General features: G+C 45.3%; 1 protein-coding gene across 1 annotated transcript in view; it reads right to left on the bottom strand.

The window, feature by feature from the left end:
- Positions 1-3,748: 3,748 nt before the first annotated feature.
- Positions 3,749-16,899, bottom strand: part of HTRA3 (HtrA serine peptidase 3) — a 48,528-nt gene continuing 35,377 nt past the window's right edge. Inside the window, exons 7-9 of the mRNA XM_063135975.1 lie at positions 16,099-16,147; positions 10,248-10,343; positions 3,749-4,037 (exon numbers count right to left, since the gene is read on the bottom strand). Coding sequence (XP_062992045.1) covers positions 3,872-4,037; positions 10,248-10,343; positions 16,099-16,147 — 311 coding nt within the window. The 3' untranslated portion in view covers positions 3,749-3,871. The remainder of the gene's footprint in view (positions 4,038-10,247; positions 10,344-16,098; positions 16,148-16,899) is intronic.

Consider the following 16,899-nt stretch of genomic DNA (forward strand, 5'->3'; position numbering starts at 1 on the left):
ATCGAAAGCTGCTGAAAGGTCCAAAAGTACCAGCAGGGACACACTCCCTCTGTCAATACTCAAGCGTAGATCATCCATTAAGGTGACCATAGCTGTCTCAACTCTGTATCCTGCTCTGAAGCCAGTTTGAAATGGGTCTAGAAAATCTGTATCATCCAAAACTACTTGGAGTTGGAAGTGCCCTCTTTTGTTATATCAGATGAAGGCCAGTTCGGTCTTTCTCCAATGGCAAGTGACATCACTTCCAGTGCTTATGAGCAGTGATATCACTCCTTTTCTCTAAATTTTATAAAAACCCTCAGGTTTTGAGAGTTTCAGTCCCCCTCTTCCCTGAGGCATGCGGCCATGCTCCTGAAACCACTAGGTACCTTTAACCCCACCCCCCACAGGGGTTAGGTGCCACACTGCTGCTGAAATTGTGGAGTCTCTCCTCCCAGAGGAAAGTATCCTGTTCCTTCCTTCCTCTTCACTGAGACCAGGAGCTGCAACGCACGTATGCGGTCTACAGGAAAGGGCTTCAGCCCAGAGAAAGGTATATTGCTTTTAGGGATTCCCTCCCTTCTTTCCTTTGCTCTGTGTGTGTGTGTGTGTGCGTGCGTGCGTGCTCTAAGTCTCAAGAAGACTCCTCACACTCTTGAAACTACTTTTAAGCCTCCATTTACTCAGCTAATTCCCTCAAAACTAGCTTGTGCATTTGAATGTTTAAATCTCAATAAATGTTCACCTCTTCAATGGTGTGGATTTCTTTGGGTAAGAATTCCCTTACTTAGCCACAATGCTCTATTGCCAATATCTAAAGATTCCTTATAAGCCGGTATGTACGTCTCGTTAGAATGTGTGCAAGTTTGTACACGGGTCTAACGAGAGCACGTCACATAAGAGCACGTCACATAAGAGCACATCTTCTGCACGACAGCCCTTCAGATACTGGGAGACCGCTATCATGTCTCCCTGTGAGGAAGCATCCAAAAGAAAAACTACAGACCTCCTTTTACCAGATTCCAAACACTCTGATGCAAACTGGGAGGTGGAAGCCACAGCTCTGTTTTCCTCCTCAGTAAACAGGGCAGTGGTGAAGATGACAAAATACAGAGGTGGAGAGGAGGAAGTAGGCTCTGGAATTCACCACCACCTCTCCCACTCAGTAAAATCTCAGAGGCACCTGAACATTTTCCAAAGCAAACTACAGATTGACTTGCAGATTACATTGGGGGAGGGGGGGCATGTTTTTTTCTGTATTCCCCCCCCCCAAAAAAAAACCCTCAATGTCCACTTTCTTCTTGGATATTGGCAGATAAGAAAGATGGCAATTGCAGTCTCTTTCTTTCTTTCTTTCTTTCTTTCTTTCTTTCTTTCTTTCTTTCTTTCTTTCTTTCTTTCCTTGGGGTGTATACTCTACTTGTTTTCCTGCTCTTTGCTTATCTTCTGAGAAGTTGCTTCTAAAAGAATTGTTCAGCAGTTTTTTTAAGGATTGTGTTGTTGTACTTTTTGTACAAGAGCACAATCTTTCAGTGGTCAGAGCAGTGAGACACAGACATTGTAAACCAGAGGACGGCAACTCTGGAAGGCCCAGGAGCCCCCTCCCCCCAGCCCCCCAGCAATCCCTCCTCCTGCCCCCGCTGAAATTGCCAATTCGGTGGTGAGAAAAGAGCCACATTTTTTTCTTTACACCAAGCAGGTAGGGAGCGTGTTCCTTGTGTTAATGCAAAAGCACACTCACTAATGCCCTGGGGAGCAGGACTTTGCATCGAAACAAGGTGCGCGGCCCTCCCCACATGCCTTGTTTAAAAGCCTTGTTTCTCTCATCTCCACTATGCAATAGATTTGGTGGCAATTTCGCAGTGCACTGAAGATTTGGGAATGGGTGTTTTCTTGGAAAAACAAGAACCTCTGCAATCAGTGAGTCAAAGGTAACAGATTGACACACCGTCTATTAGCACGTGAATGTAAGTCAGCACTGCAAGAAGTGGGGTCAAAGGAGGGCCGCTTCTCACAAGCACGTTGACTATCTCTTAGGGAATGCTATCCCAGTCTGTACTGGTACCAGGAAGGAAAAATAATAACTACAAAGCTCTGCATTCATGTAAACTTTAATCTTTGTACAGTAGGAACATACAGTACTTGTCATATGTATACAATTTTGTACAATAATGCTTTCTAATACAAAGAAAACATAATTTTAAACCCCTGAAAATTGTGCACTTTCTCAAAGTTTTAACTTTGGTTTGCACATTGTTTTGAGTTTATATCAGGCAATAATTCTATAAGAATCATTTACTACATTGCACTTCTGCATGACCTCAGCATAACACTATTCTGTGACTAAGACCAGATTAACTATATACCATAATGGAGCAATAGCTTAGCCTGTCTTTTAAAAATATGTGTTTTTTAAAAAAATCTCTTGCACTTTTGGTTGCAGAGAACAGCTTGGAAATATTTAGGTTTCATACACTGAAATCTCAATCAAAGGGCTTCGGATGATGAGAGTTTTGTGGGGGGGTCAATATCCTGCATATTTTTTAGCCCTCACCCTAGCAATTGCTTCTTACACACACACCCTTTCTCTTGAGCTCATCCTAGAGCTGGTTCTTAGAGAATGCTGAGAAATAGCACTTACCAAGATAAAGAACCATCACTAAACTGGGCTTTGGATGTAGTCCAATGTCAAATTTATGTATCAACAGTGGTTATTATAGAGGGATCGATACAGGTCTGCCTTAGAACTACATGTGTTTTCAGGCATGAAGACAGACTGGGAGACACAGCCATGGTTCACTCCTTGTTTACACATTTCTTCTTCACATTTGCACACATCGCAGTCACACTCCCCTTGCTTCATTCACATGTTCTAGTCTGTGTGTGTGTGTGTGAGTGAGAGAGAGAGAGAGAGAGAATTAACAGATTTTGACCTGGATAGATCTTCTATCACTATGAGATGCTTTTATTGTTAAGAGAACTAGGGGAATCTGCTTCTCAGTCTTCACTGAGCTTGAAATATTTGGCACAACTCTTCCAGTGTGGGCTGTTTGCTGGACATATTCACTAGTTCTGAGAAGACAAATGGGACATCATAGTGCTGGTATCTCGTGTGGGTGCTGTCCTGTGAGAAGTGCCTTCACAAAACACATTTTGCTTATCTCCACCCCTGAAGAATCTCCTTTTGCTTAGAGGAAGTATCTCATGTGCTCAGCTACAGAGATGTTGCAAATTTGGCACTGGTATATAAATGACGCAAAGGGAGGATCAATGCTCTTTTACCTATCGAGCGCTCTTGAGCTATCACCAACTTGCATTTTTTCTCGCATATGATAAGTTATAATTTCGCTCTTCCATTCACATGTAACGTAAGTTCTTGCAGAGCAAATACATCACCAGATCACGTCACTTTCGGGCCAGATCACTTCACTTTGGGGTCAGCCTGCTACTCACAAACCCTATTATAAAAGGCAGCAGTCTAGCTGCAATTCCCCAAACACTGCGGGGTGGGGACTAATCCAACAGAGTATTTTCTAGACAAGTCATATTTGTTGCTTAATGTCTGATCTAATTAAGTAAAAATATTTCCCTTAAACTACAAGAATGACCACTGTGAGCTGCTTTTATATACAACAATCTTACACTACAGGAGATCCAATATGCAGAACTACCATGAACCTGGCTCTAAATATGTCTGCAATGACTGGAAATATGAAGTGGTGCTGTTGAAACCTCATTCATCGTTGACTATCAGGCGCAGCACCGGCTCAGGCCACAATATTACCTTGTCATTAGTCAATACAAGGTAAAATTACTGTCGCTGTAAAGGAGGAATCTGACATTCCAAAATAACTGAGTTTAATTGCGTCATAAAAATCTTCCTCAGTTTGTTTTACATGAGTACTTCAGGTTCTATGTTAAATAACAAGTCATCATTTCCCCTTCTAACTTCCAGCAGAAGAGGCGATTCATTCATCACTGCCTCTTGCAGGTCAGCAGAAGTCAGCAAGGCCCGTCCATTCACCTTAACAATGATATCTCCATCCTTAATCCCACCTCTGTGTGGTCAAGAGAGAAAAAGTTATAAGCTGAAGTTCATCCCTTATCACCAAGGCTTCTACTCAAGGGCCATCTCAACATGCCCTTTGCCAAGCAGAGAGTGTCATAATTTGAAGGCGGAATGTTCTCACATGATGTGATTTTGTTCATATGTTGACTGCTTGCTGGCTTCTTTCAACAACAACAACAACAACAACGTGTGAGGTGCTGGGGGGGGCATGGAAGGACACACCACACAATGGGGAAATATCAACTAGCTTCAGTTAAATACAAACTCAGGCATACATGCAGGTTTTCCATGGAATCCATCTTTTGAAAAAACAAGGCTAAAGAGGGAGTGTTTTGGAACACGACCATAGAAAAGGAATTGTTCCAAGTTAATCTGTACTGCTAAGCATAGTTTCTTGAATCCAGGACATGCCTCCCGTAAATGGAAGAGCTCTGCTCAGAGAAGATGCCTCTGTCTAATTTACACACACACACACACACACGCATGGCTCACACCATTCAGTACGGCCCCTGACCTTCTGTTTAGCATTTTAGGGGACTCTACAGGCTGCCATGGAGAAGAGGGGAAGGGAACCCCATTTTTGCCAGCCCTGCCAGGATGACACTTTTGGTAAACAAACTGCCCCATATTTCAAGGAAGTGCGATGTAGTAGTGATGGGGGACTTCAACTACACCAATACCTATGTTAGACAAATTCTACCAAAAGCATCCCTTCCAAGAAATTCCTGACGTGTGTGGGTGATAACTTTCTCCTACAGAAAGTGGAGGAAGGAACTAGGGGATCAGCTATCCTTGACTTGATATTGACCAATAGGGATGACTTAGTGGATAAAGTGGCAGTTACGGGAACTCTGGGGGAAAGTGACCACGTCATACTTGAATTCTGGATTTTTAGGAAAGCTGGGGGGATTCTAAACGTCGTACTGAGAGCGCTTCCATGCGCCCCCAGTGCGACCCCAAAGCGATCGTGTAGCTTGCCTGTTCGAAGAGACGAGGAAGAGGCGTCCTTGCCGCCTCTGCCGCCGCCACCCACCTCCCTCCTCGCCGGCCGGGTCGGAGAGCTCAGCAGAAGAAGGCAGGGCCTTCTTTAGCCGAGCACTCCGACCCGGCCGGCGAGGAGGGAGGTGGGTGGCGGCGGCCGTAAGGACGCCTCTTCCTCGTCTCTTCGAACAGGCAAGCTACACGATCGCTTTGGGGTCGCACTGGGGGCGCATGGAAGCGCCCTCAGTACGACGTGTGGAAGAGCCCCTGATTTGGATAAACTCAGAGCTATGATAAGCAAGGTCCAATGGCCCTAATGAGAAAAGGTGTCCAAGATGGGTGGGAGTTTCTAAACAAAGGAAAATTTAAAGGCACAATTGCAAGCAATTCCAACAAGGGAAAAAGATAGAAGTCAACAAAAGAAACCAATGTGTCTCCACAAAAAGCTTAGAGTTGACCTGAAAACAAAAAAGGACACATATAGGAAGTGGAAGGAAGGCCAGGCTACAAAAGAAGAGTACAGACAGAAGTGCTGAAATGGCATCAGGAAAGATTAGCGAGGGATGCTAAAAGCAAAAAAAAAAAAAAAAAAGGTTTCTTCAGCTATGTGCATAGTAAAAGACAGAAGAAAGAAATGGTGGTTCAACTACTCAATGTGGATGGCAAAATGATAATAGATGACAAAGAAAAAGCTGAAGTGCTCAATTCCTACTTTGGCTCAGTCTTCTCCCAAACTGCAGCTTGAGATCAATTAACAGATGGTCAGGGAACACCTAATTTCTTTGAATGAGTTCAAATCTCCAGGGCCCAATGAACTGCATCGTAGAATAATAAAGGAGCTGGCAGAAGAATTCTCAGAACCGCTGTCTATTATCTTTGCAACATCATGGAGAATGGGTTGAAGTGCCAGAAGACTGGAGGAGGGCTAACGTTGTCCCTATCTTCAAAAAGGGCAAAAGGGAGGAACCTGGTAACTACAGACCAGTTAGTCTGACATCAATCCCTGGGAAAATTCTGGAGCAGATTATAAAGAAGTCAATCTGTAAACACCTTGAAATCAATGCAGTGATTACTAGAAGCCATCATGGATTTGTCAAGAATAAATCCTGCCAGACTAATCGGATCTCATTTTTTGATCAGGTAACTCCCCTTGTGTACTGCGGGAATGCTGTGGACATAATATATCTTGACTTCAGCAAAGCTTTTGACAAAGTGCCTCATGACATTCAGATTAGCAAACTAGCTAAAAGTGGGCTAGATGGAACCACTATTAGGAGGATCCACAGCTGGCTACAGAATCGGACTCAAAGGGCTTATCAATGGTACCTTCTCAAACTGGGGGAGGGGAGTAACAGGCAGGGTACCATAGGGTCAGCCCTGGGCCCAGTACTCTTCAACATTTTGATTAATGACTTGGACAAGGAGGTGCAGGGAATACTATCAAATTAGCAGATGACACAAAATTGGGTGAGATAGAAACAAAGTTCAAAATAATCTTAATAGGGATAAATGCACAGTTACAAGATTGGGGATACTACAAACAAGAAGGATCTTGGAATTGTTGCAGATCACAAGCTGAATATGAGCCAACAGTTTGACGTGGGTGCAAAAAAAGCAAATGCTATTTGGGGCTGCATTAATAGAAGTATAGCTTCCAAATCGCGTGAGGTACTGGTTCCCCTCTATTCAGCACTGGTTAGGCCTCATCTTGAGTATTGCGTCCAGTTCTGGGCACCACACTTCAAGAAGGGAGTGAAGCTGGTACCGAGGAGTCAGACAATGAGTCAGATATATAGTTGTTGAACGATGATGAGTCTCCATATGGCAAGTGGGGTGGGGGAGGGAGTGGCCACTCAGCCAGAGGGCTACAAGTTGGGGCGACCCAGGCCATGTTGCAGACTGTTGAAGTAATGTTGCTCTTGGCAGTACTAAGGGCAGAGGCGGTGACTCACCCCTGGGATGGTGGGAGATGGTGGATGACAGGTACTGGCGAGGAGAATGAAGTTCCATAGAGTACTGAGAAGCTTTGCATAGTTCATAATTATGACGACTGTGATGCCAATCTTGTCTAAGGTGGGATCGGTAAGAGGGTATGGACCACTCTAATCTGCAGCCATTTATCCTTTGGGGGGATGTGATCTGTGAGGTTCCTCTTTATACTATAGGTGCTCTCTATCTTGTTGGGAGGAGTGATGGCTTAAAGGAGAATATCCCCCTCCAGAGCAATTCTCTCTGGAGGTGTGGGACGGCTGCGACATCGGGAGAGGTGAATCTCTGATTTCTCCCTCAGAAATCGACGTTGCTGGCATGGGCAGCGATGGGCTCGGGTCTGGTGAAAGAGAGCAGCCTCTTGCTGATATAAGAGAGACTGCTATTGGTTTTGGGCTGGTCAGCACCGGGTGCATCAGTATCGACTGCATTGTTTGTAGCTCAGTTTGAGGTCTGGGCAGAGCCATCTAAGTTAGCTTAGAAGGAAGTTTGGTCTTCTTTTTATGATCCTCGGAGCCCGATGTATGATCTCTTGCTCTTTTAGAGAGCTTCTTAGAAAGGGAGCGGCCTGGAGTCAGTGGGTTTGTGCGCCCCATGGTTAGAACAGCGCAGACTGGGGAGTGAGTGGCCAACATGGTGGCTGGAATGGTGTCCTTTCCCGATGGTTTATCCACCACCTCTAAAGCCCATTTCCAGAGAATTGCCTGGAAATTCTGGAGCTTGCTTCGAGAGGCTCATGCAGTGAGAGCAGGCCTCCATGACATGTGATTCCCCTAAGCAGAGGAGACACGGGGAATGTCCATCCGAGAGCAGGATTGTACTCCCATTTCTTGAAGAGTGCTTGGAATGCCATGAGGCGAAGAGTGGAAAAGAAAACAGAGAAAAAACTTTAGTTTGGAGGTGAAGAGTGAAGAATGAAGGAAGAAGGAATGAAAGAAAGAAAAGAGAAGTAATTCCCCAGCATTTCCTTCTAATAGAAGGAAGAAATTCTGGAGAAGCTCCCAACGCATCTAGTCTGAGCGTGGTCAAAAAGGAACTGAGGAGATAGGCAGGAAACCCCTCAAGCATGTGCAGTGGGACGGTGGGGAGGGGATCCCGCCAAAAGAACAATCCTCAGCTATCAAAGTTTTCCTGATTGGGGCTCTGCGCAGGCACAAACACCCATAGGCGTGATGCATGGAGACCATGATAGAGAACAGGTGTTATATGGTTTCTACAGGATGTCCCGGAGACCAACCTGGCCACCATATTTTGTAGCAGTTTAAGTTTCTGAACTAAATATGCAGGCAGCCCCAAGTACAGTGCATTACAGAAATCAAGCCCAGAGGTTCCAGCACGTGCCCAGCTATTATCAGGTCCACAGGTTCCAGGAATGGGCGTAGTTAGCGTATCAGCCAAAGCTGATAACAGGCATTTCTCACCGTCGCCTCCACCTGGGGAACCAAGAACAGGGCTACGGACTTGCTCCTTCTTGGGGGGGGGGGAGTTGCAAACCCTTCCAGAACTGGCTGCCATTCATGACGAGCACCTCTGTCTTGCCTGGATTCAACTTCAGTTTGTTCTCCCTCATCCAGCTTATTACTGACTTAAGGCAATCATTCAGAGGAGCCATACCTTCCGTGGATGAAGTTGTTATGGAGAAATAGCTATGGGTGTCATCACTGTACTGATAACACCCAGCCCCAAATCTGCTGATGATCTCTCCCAGCGGCTTCATGTAGATATTAAACAGCATCGGGGTTAAGATGGGACCCTGAGGGACTCCAGAACAGCTCCTTTTTCGAGGAGCAACTACCCCTGAGCAACACCATCTGGAACCATCCCAAGAGGCAGGAGCAGAACCACTGCAAAGCACGGCCCCCAACCCCCAACTCCCTTTAGTGTTTTGTCAACTTGCAGAGAACAACAATCAAGGCTCAAAGACCAAGGGGAAGTGTGGGTGCACAAAAGCCGAAGTATAGAACATCCCTGCTGCTTGCAAAGTACAGAGTGTGCCTTAACTGTCACTTCTTTGGCTTTTTAATGGATAAGTGAGTTTGTAAACACCTTAACTTGCAAAGTTTAGGAACAATGTTTTTACAAGTGTTTATAGAGGGAGCAACCCTATGGCCCCCAGACAGCCTCTGGGTGGCCATAGGGTCATTTGGATTCCTGGATCCAAGGTGGGAGATGGCCCCCTGATCTCGGACCCAGGATCCAAGCTCCCAGCCACCATGCAGCTGGTGCAGAGAGAACAGCGTTGGCTGCCTGCCTGAATTCTCAAAAGCAACCTCAGAAAGGAGGCAAAGGGGGTGGTTGGTTCTGAGGGTGGGGAGTGGAGGGGAGTGGAGGGGCCGGCTCATGAGGAGTCCTCTGGGCTCCCCAGCCTCCTTCCCCCCTGCTCCTCTAAACCCTTAGCAGCATTGGAGAAAAAGCCCATCTAGAAAAACATAGAGCAAGAAGATCACTGAAGCAGAGATTGCCTCGATGCTCTTACCACTCTGCATAGGGTGCGCGTCAGCATTTGATTTCGGAGACTGACAGGCATCCAAATAGGACAGCACCCTAAAGGGTACAAGGCCCACTATCTAAAAGACAGTTTTGTTATTTCTTCACATGCAAACCCTTGGGGAACAATTGTTTGGAGAAACACCTTACACGAACAGGTTGCCTCCAACAGTTCCCTTCCTCTGGAGGGAAGGAATTTTTGGATGCAATCCAACAACTTTTACCTTTCAAAGTGTTCGGATAATATTGATATGAAGTTTGTAAAAGTATTCTGAGGTACAGAAATTCCAAAACTAGTCACTCTATTACGATTGGAGAGCAAATATTTACAAAACCCAAAAGGGCTAATTTTTGCCTCCAAATACATATGTTATGGATCTCATACTTGATTTAAGATCTAGATCAGCTGAAACTGTAGAATGACCAGATATAAAAGAGGACAGGACTCCTGCAGCTTTAACTGTCATGATGAGGAGGGAATTTCACCAGATGCTGCAAGCATACAAATGACACCTGCTGAAATTCCCTTTTCTACGCATCTGTTAAAGATACAGGAGCCCTGTCCTCCTTTCCATATGGAGACCCTAATACTATGCCTGATAAAGAAAGTAGAAATCTAATTATAAGGATTTTTACAAGAAAAAAATAAAACCAAAAACTTAACCACAAAATCTCGATTGGTTTCTGCTGGATATATTATGTTTTAAGTAGAGGAGCAGTTTCTGGTTTGGGACCAACATACCTCTGTGACGGTGAATTTGGAACAACTTCATGTACATAAATTCCACTACTGACATCTGGAAAATCTGGATCATTAAGCTTAAGTTCTTCCACTAGTCTAAAAAAAAAAAAAAAAAAGCACAAGTAATACTAAAATTGAATCATTATATTTACTACTGCTGCTACTACACTTTTGAAGAACCTAAGATTTCTACCCCAATGGATTCACTAACCACCACCACCACCTTTACTGCATGTTTATGCATATTCCAATATTTATATAGATGAAAGGCAAGGTGGGTTTGTATTGTTTGAATAGCAAGAGGGATGGAGGTGTGTTTCTCAAAACCGGCCACCTTCTTGGGAGACAATAACGAAGCCTGCTAAGTAATCCACAAAGCTTTATTCAAGCAATAAACATCACTTCCCACATGAAGAGTCTCATCTCTAGGAACTTTCCCCTAGGAAAAATTATGCAAACTAAGTGAGACAACTGTCCTTTCAAGAAGAATGGAAAGCCATTTCCCAAGAGTGTTAACTTCAGAGAGACTAGTTCTGAGGCAGCTTCTAATGGGATGCCAGCCGGGCTGACTTTCTCTCGCCTGCCTTTCGCTCTGCCCATTTTAGTCTGTGGTGTGCTCTAGCATCGGCTAACCTCTCCGTGCTCTCCCCCTCGGAAGAACATTGGCTTCCCAATGACTGTGTATTATTTGCCCTTGAGTAGATAAGCTCTGGAGAGGGTTCACCCCCAGCTGGTAAAGAGCCTGTGAGAGCTTTCTCTCCCAGTGGTACAGGCTGGCCTGTTTCTGGCGCTGGCTCCTCTACTTCAGAGTCTGATTCTGACACCTTCTTCCAACTCAGGGCGAGCAGGGCTAGACATGACAGGATGAGGATTTAGTATTCCAGCAGCAGTGAAGAGTATGAACTCTTCAGGCAAAAACAGTGCTGCAGGCCTCTCCTGCATTTGAGCCAGGGAAGATTGGGAAAGGCGGGGAAGGCGTTGACCATGCATAAAGATGGCTGGGGAAACGTTGTCTTCTTGAGTGACCTCATTCAGTGACCTCATTCTGGTTCCTGACTTGGAGCTGAGCAGAAGCAGGGAAGAGCAGCTGGCCCAGCTGAAGTAGGAGCTATAAAAGTAAGCCAGATTCCCAGGGAGCGAGCGAACAGGAAGAGCAAACAGGAGTTTGACAGGGGGAGTGTAGGGGAAGAGGAGACCAAGGAAAGGGGAAGAAGAGAAGCCTCAAGGAAACCCAGGAGGCTGCCAATTCAAAGAGGCCGTGTGCTTGCCATGTGCTCCTGAGTGCTAAGTGAGAGGGTTGGTGTGGATAGTTGCTGCAGGAGCTGAAGGGGGAGTGGCCTGATTGTCAGTTGGACTCAGCAATCAGTGCCTAATTGCTGTTGATTGTTGTTGGCCTTTCAGTGACCTCATTCTGGTTCCTGACTTGCAGCTGAGCAGAAGCAGGGAAGAGCAGCTGGCCCAGCTCAAGTAGGAGCTATAAAAGTAAGCCAGATTCCCAGGGAGCGAGCGATCAGGAAGAGCAAACAGGAGTTCGACAGGGGGAGTTTGGCAGGGGAGGCCAAAGGGGAGGCCTCTTTAAAAAAAATAAAAAATAAAAAAAATAAAATAAAAAAATAAAAAAAGTGGTGGGAAAAACAAAGAAAAGCATAAAGGGAAAAAACCCCCACAAAACCACCACAAAAAAAAAAAAAAGATCTTACTTTCCCTTAAGACATACTCATATAGTTGTGTACCTTCAGAGAGGACACAACAAAGCAAAGGCAATTCCACTATAATCAAAAAGGGAAAACAAAAACAAAAACCAAAGCAGAAATCGACAATATGGATGGAAAGGAGTCCCTAGAGGTGGTGACCTGCAAAGGGTGTGCAATGTTCGTGTTTCTGCCTGAGCTCAACATGGCGTATACCTGCAACAAGTGCAAGCTGGTGGCACTTTTGGAAGAAAAAGTGAGAGGACTTGAGCGGTGTGTCCACCCTCCAAGGAATAAGAGAAGTCAAGGAGTTCTTAGACCGAACGGTGGAACTGCAACAGCAACAAGAAACACATGAGATTAAAGAACAACAGCCAGCTGAAACAGAAGTGGAGTATGCTGAGGGGAGGAAAGCCAATGAAGAGGAAACTCCCTGGAAAAGAGTGACAGTTAGGAGCGGAGGAATTAGAGGGCGTTCTGCACCGGTGGAGCCATTGGAGTTAAGCAACCGCTTTCAGCTTCTGGAGAATGAGACTGAAGGACAGTTTGCAGAGGAGGAAGTACAGGAGACACCATGCAACAGTGACCAAGAGGCAGAAGGTAGGTCAACCAAGAAGAAGAGAAGAGTAGTCGTTGTGGGAGACTCCCTGCTGCGTGGGATTGAAACCCAAGTATGTCATGAAGACCCACGGACTCGCCAGTTGTGCTGTCTCCCTGGAGCACAGATTAGAGATGTGACTGAAGGGTTACCGAAGCTCATAAAGCCCACGGACACATACCCCTTTCTTCTCATCCATGTGGGAACAAATGATGTCACCAAGCAGAGCTACGAAGAAATCATTTCAGACTTTGAAGTTCTGGGAAGGAAACTGAAGAACTTTGGGGCCCAGGTAGTTTTCTCATCCATCCTCCCGGAAGAGAAATTAGAAAGGGAAAGAAAAATACTCCGGATGAACGACTGGCTACGAAGGTGGTGCCATCGTGAGAGTTTTGGATTCTGGGACCACGGGCTACGCTACTTGGAACATGGACTGCTGGCAAGGGAGGGGTTGCACCTCACAAGGGCTGGAAAGAATGAGTTTGGCCACAGCATGAAGAACTTCATCAGGAGAGCTTTAAACTGAATCTTACTGGGGTGGGAGACGTAAACCTTGAGGCAACAATGGATGAAGGCCAATGCACCACAGTACAGAGAACAGCTCCAACAGTGTCCCAAAATAGTGTCTGCAACAGGGTAGGAACAAAGCCAGACTATAAAACACATGGTCTTCGATGTCTATATACTAATGCCCAGAGCATGGGAAACAAACAGAATGAACTTGAACTCTTATTACATGAAGGCAAATACGACTTGATAGGTATAACTGAAACTTGGTGGGATGACTCCCATGACTGGAATATAGCAATTGAAGGATATAACTTGTTCAAAAAGAACAGAAGAAATAGAAAGGGAGGTGGAGTTGCACTATATGTTAAAAATACCTATCCCTGCACAGAAATACAGGCGGATCAGACTGGGAGCCCCGTCGAGAGTGTCTGGATTAAAATAAATGGGGCTAGGAATAAAAAGAATATGATAATCGGAGTCTACTACCGACCACCCAATCAAGGAGAAGACGAGGACGAAACTTTTGAGAAACAAATTGCCAGTGTTTCAAGGAAGTGTGATGTAGTAGTGATGGGGGACTTCAATTACCCTGATATCTGTTGGGAGACCATTACTGCCAAAAGCGGCCCTTCCAAGAAATTCCTGACATGTATGGGTGATAACTTTCTCCTACAGAAAGTGGTGGAAGGAACTAGAGGGTCGGCAATCCTTGACTTGTTATTGACCAATAGGGATGACTTAGTGGATAAAGTGGCAGTTACGGGAACTCTGGGGGAAAGTGACCACGTCATACTTGAATTCTTGATTATGAAGGAGACAAAAGTTGAGCGTAGCCATACACGTACTCTGGATTTTAGGAAAGCTGATTTTAATAAACTCAGAACTATAATAAGTAAGGTCCCATGGCAAGGGAGCCTAATGAGAAAAGGAGTGCAGGATGGGTGGGAGTATTTAAAAAAGGAAATTTTAAAGGCACAGTTACAAACAATTCCAACAAGGAGAAAAGATAGAAGACAACAGAGGAAACCAATGTGGCTCCACAAAAAGCTTAGAGATGACCTGAAAACAAAAAGGGATACATATAAGAAGTGGAAGGAAGGCCAGGCTACAAAAGAAGAGTACAGACAAGTGGCGCAGAAGTGCCGAAATGGCGTCAGGAAGGCTAAAGCTCAGAATGAGCTGAGATTAGCGCGGGATGCTAAAAGCAATAAAAAGGCTTTCTTCAGATACGTGAGTAGTAAAAGACAGAGGAAAGAAATGGTGGTTCAACTGCTTAATGAGGATGGCAAATTGATAGAGGACAAAGAAAAGGCTGAAGTGCTCAATTCCTACTTTGCCTCGGTCTTCTCCCAAAAGAGGGTCTATGACCCCCCTGGAAAAAGTGAAGCAGAAGTTGAGGGGGCAGGATTGCAGTTTGAGATTGATAAACAAATGGTCAAAGAACACCTAATTTCCTTGAATGAGTTTAAATCTCCAGGGCCCGATGAACTGCATCCAAGAGTAATGAAGGAGCTGGCAGAAGAACTCTCAGAACCTTTGTCTATTATCTTTTCAAAATCATGGAAGACGGGTGAGGTGCCGGACGACTGGAGGAGGGCTAACGTTGTCCCTATCTTCAAAAAGGTCAAAAAGGAGGAACCTGGGAACTACAGACCAGTCAGTCTGACATCCATCCCTGGGAAAATTCTGGAGCAGATGATAAAGAAGTCAATCTGTAAACACCTTGAAATCAATGCAGTGATTACTAGAAGCCAACATGGATTTGTCAGGAACAAATCCTGTCAGACTAATTTGATCTCATTTTTTGATAGGATAACCTCCCTTGTGGACTGTGGGAATGCTATAGACGTCATATATCTTGACTTCAGCAAAGCTTTTGACAAAGTACCACATGACATTCTGATTAACAAACTAGCTAAAAGTGGGCTAGATAGAACAACTATTAGGTGGATCCACAGTTGGCTACAGAATCGGACTCAAAGAGTACTTATCAATGGAACCTTCTCAAACTGGGGAGAGGCAACGAGTGGGGTGCCGCAGGGCTCAGTCCTGGGCCCAGTGCTCTTCAACATTTTTATTTAATGATTTGGACGAGGAGGTGCAGGGAATGCTGATCAAATTTGCAGATGACACAAAATTGGGTGAGATAGCTAATACCCTGGAAGACAGAAACAAACTTCAAAGTGATCTTGATAGGCTGGAGTGCTGTGCTGAAAACAACAGAATGAAATTTAATAGGGATAAATGCCAAGTTCTACATTTAGGGAATAGAAACCAAATGCACAGTTACAAGATGGGGGACACTTGGCTCAGCAATACTACAAACGAGAAAGATCTTGGAATTGTTGTAGATCGCAAGCTGAATATGAGCCAACAGTGCAATATGGCTGCAAGAAAGGCAAATGCTATTTTGGGCTGCATTAATAGAAGTATAGCTTCCAAATCACGTGAGGTACTGGTTCCTCTCTATTCGGCCCTGGTTAGGCTTCATCTAGAGTATTGTGTCCAATTCTGGGCTCCACAATTCAAGAAGGACGCAGACAAGCTGGAGTGTGTTCAGAAGAGGGCAACCAGGATGATCAGAGGTCTAGAAACAAAGCCCTATGAAGAGAGACTGAAAGAACTGGGCATGTTTAGCCTGGAGAAGAGAAGATTGAGGGGAGACATGATAGCACTCTTCAAATACTTAAAAGGTTGTCACACAGAGGAGGGCCAGGATCTCTTCTCGATCCTCCCAGAGTGCAGGACACGGAATAACGGGCTCAAGTTAAAGGAAGCCAGATTCCGGCTGGACATCAGGAAAAACTTCCTAACTGTTAGACCAGTGCGACGGTGGAATCAGTTACCTAGGGAGGTTGTGAGCTCTCCCACACTAGAGGCCTTCAAGAGGCAGCTGGACAACCATCTGTCGGGGATGCTTTAGGGTGGATTCCTGCATTGAGCAGGGGGTTGGACTCGATGGCCTTGTAGGCCCCTTCCAACTCTGCTATTCTATGATTCTATGAGGGCAGCTCAAGACGTTCTGCATTCACATATACGGAGAGAGACTTACACAGGTGATATTGTGAGCATCCTTATGCCAATAAATCTTTTTTTCCCATCTGGAATAAAAATAAAAATCCTTGTTAAGCATTCTTTTAAATGGTCCCAAGAACAAATTTAGTGTGAAACAGAATCCAATAATACCCGCAAAATGGCACGTAACTTGTCCTTGATGGAGCTCCTACTCTTACCATACGCCCCTCCCCTTAGGTTCTGAGAGCTGTAAAGGGCCCTAATGGGCAGGGTGGGCCCCACCTGAAGCCTCAGGTGAGGGAGGGCCAAGCACTCTCCATGGCGCAGGTGGGCCACACAATGAGGTTGGGGCAGAGGTTGAGGGCTGGGTTTCCCCCAACCCCCAGGCAGCATTCTTAAGGGCCCTGCACTACTCTCCCCTTGCAGGAAGGCCGCTTTCCATCACTAGCCCCCACCCCCATTTGAACTCCAATCAGCCCCAGGCAGTATGGCCAGTGGTCAGGAATGCTGGGCATTATAGTCCAAAACATCTGGAGGGAAACCAAGTTGGGGGAGGTTGCAGTAAGGTTTGTTTGTTTGGAGGAATACAGGGGAGGGAGGGCCAGTTTTCCCATTTGCTCGGGATGAGTTTTAACTTTTGTGGCAGCACAAGCAATTAGCTGCAAGGCAGCAACTAAAGCCAAGTCACAACATCAGATAGTTAGAAAAGCTCAATTCCAGGAGGCTTCTCTGTGGAAAGGCTTTACAAGCTGCTAAGTTTCTAAATTACCTTTGGGAGGGGGGATCTTACATATGATGATGTTTATATACATCTATTTAGCCTAAGGTCAAACCTTCA

Source organism: Elgaria multicarinata, chromosome 10, assembly GCF_023053635.1.
Source record: "Elgaria multicarinata webbii isolate HBS135686 ecotype San Diego chromosome 10, rElgMul1.1.pri, whole genome shotgun sequence".
Classification (NCBI taxonomy): Eukaryota; Metazoa; Chordata; class Lepidosauria; order Squamata; family Anguidae; genus Elgaria; species Elgaria multicarinata.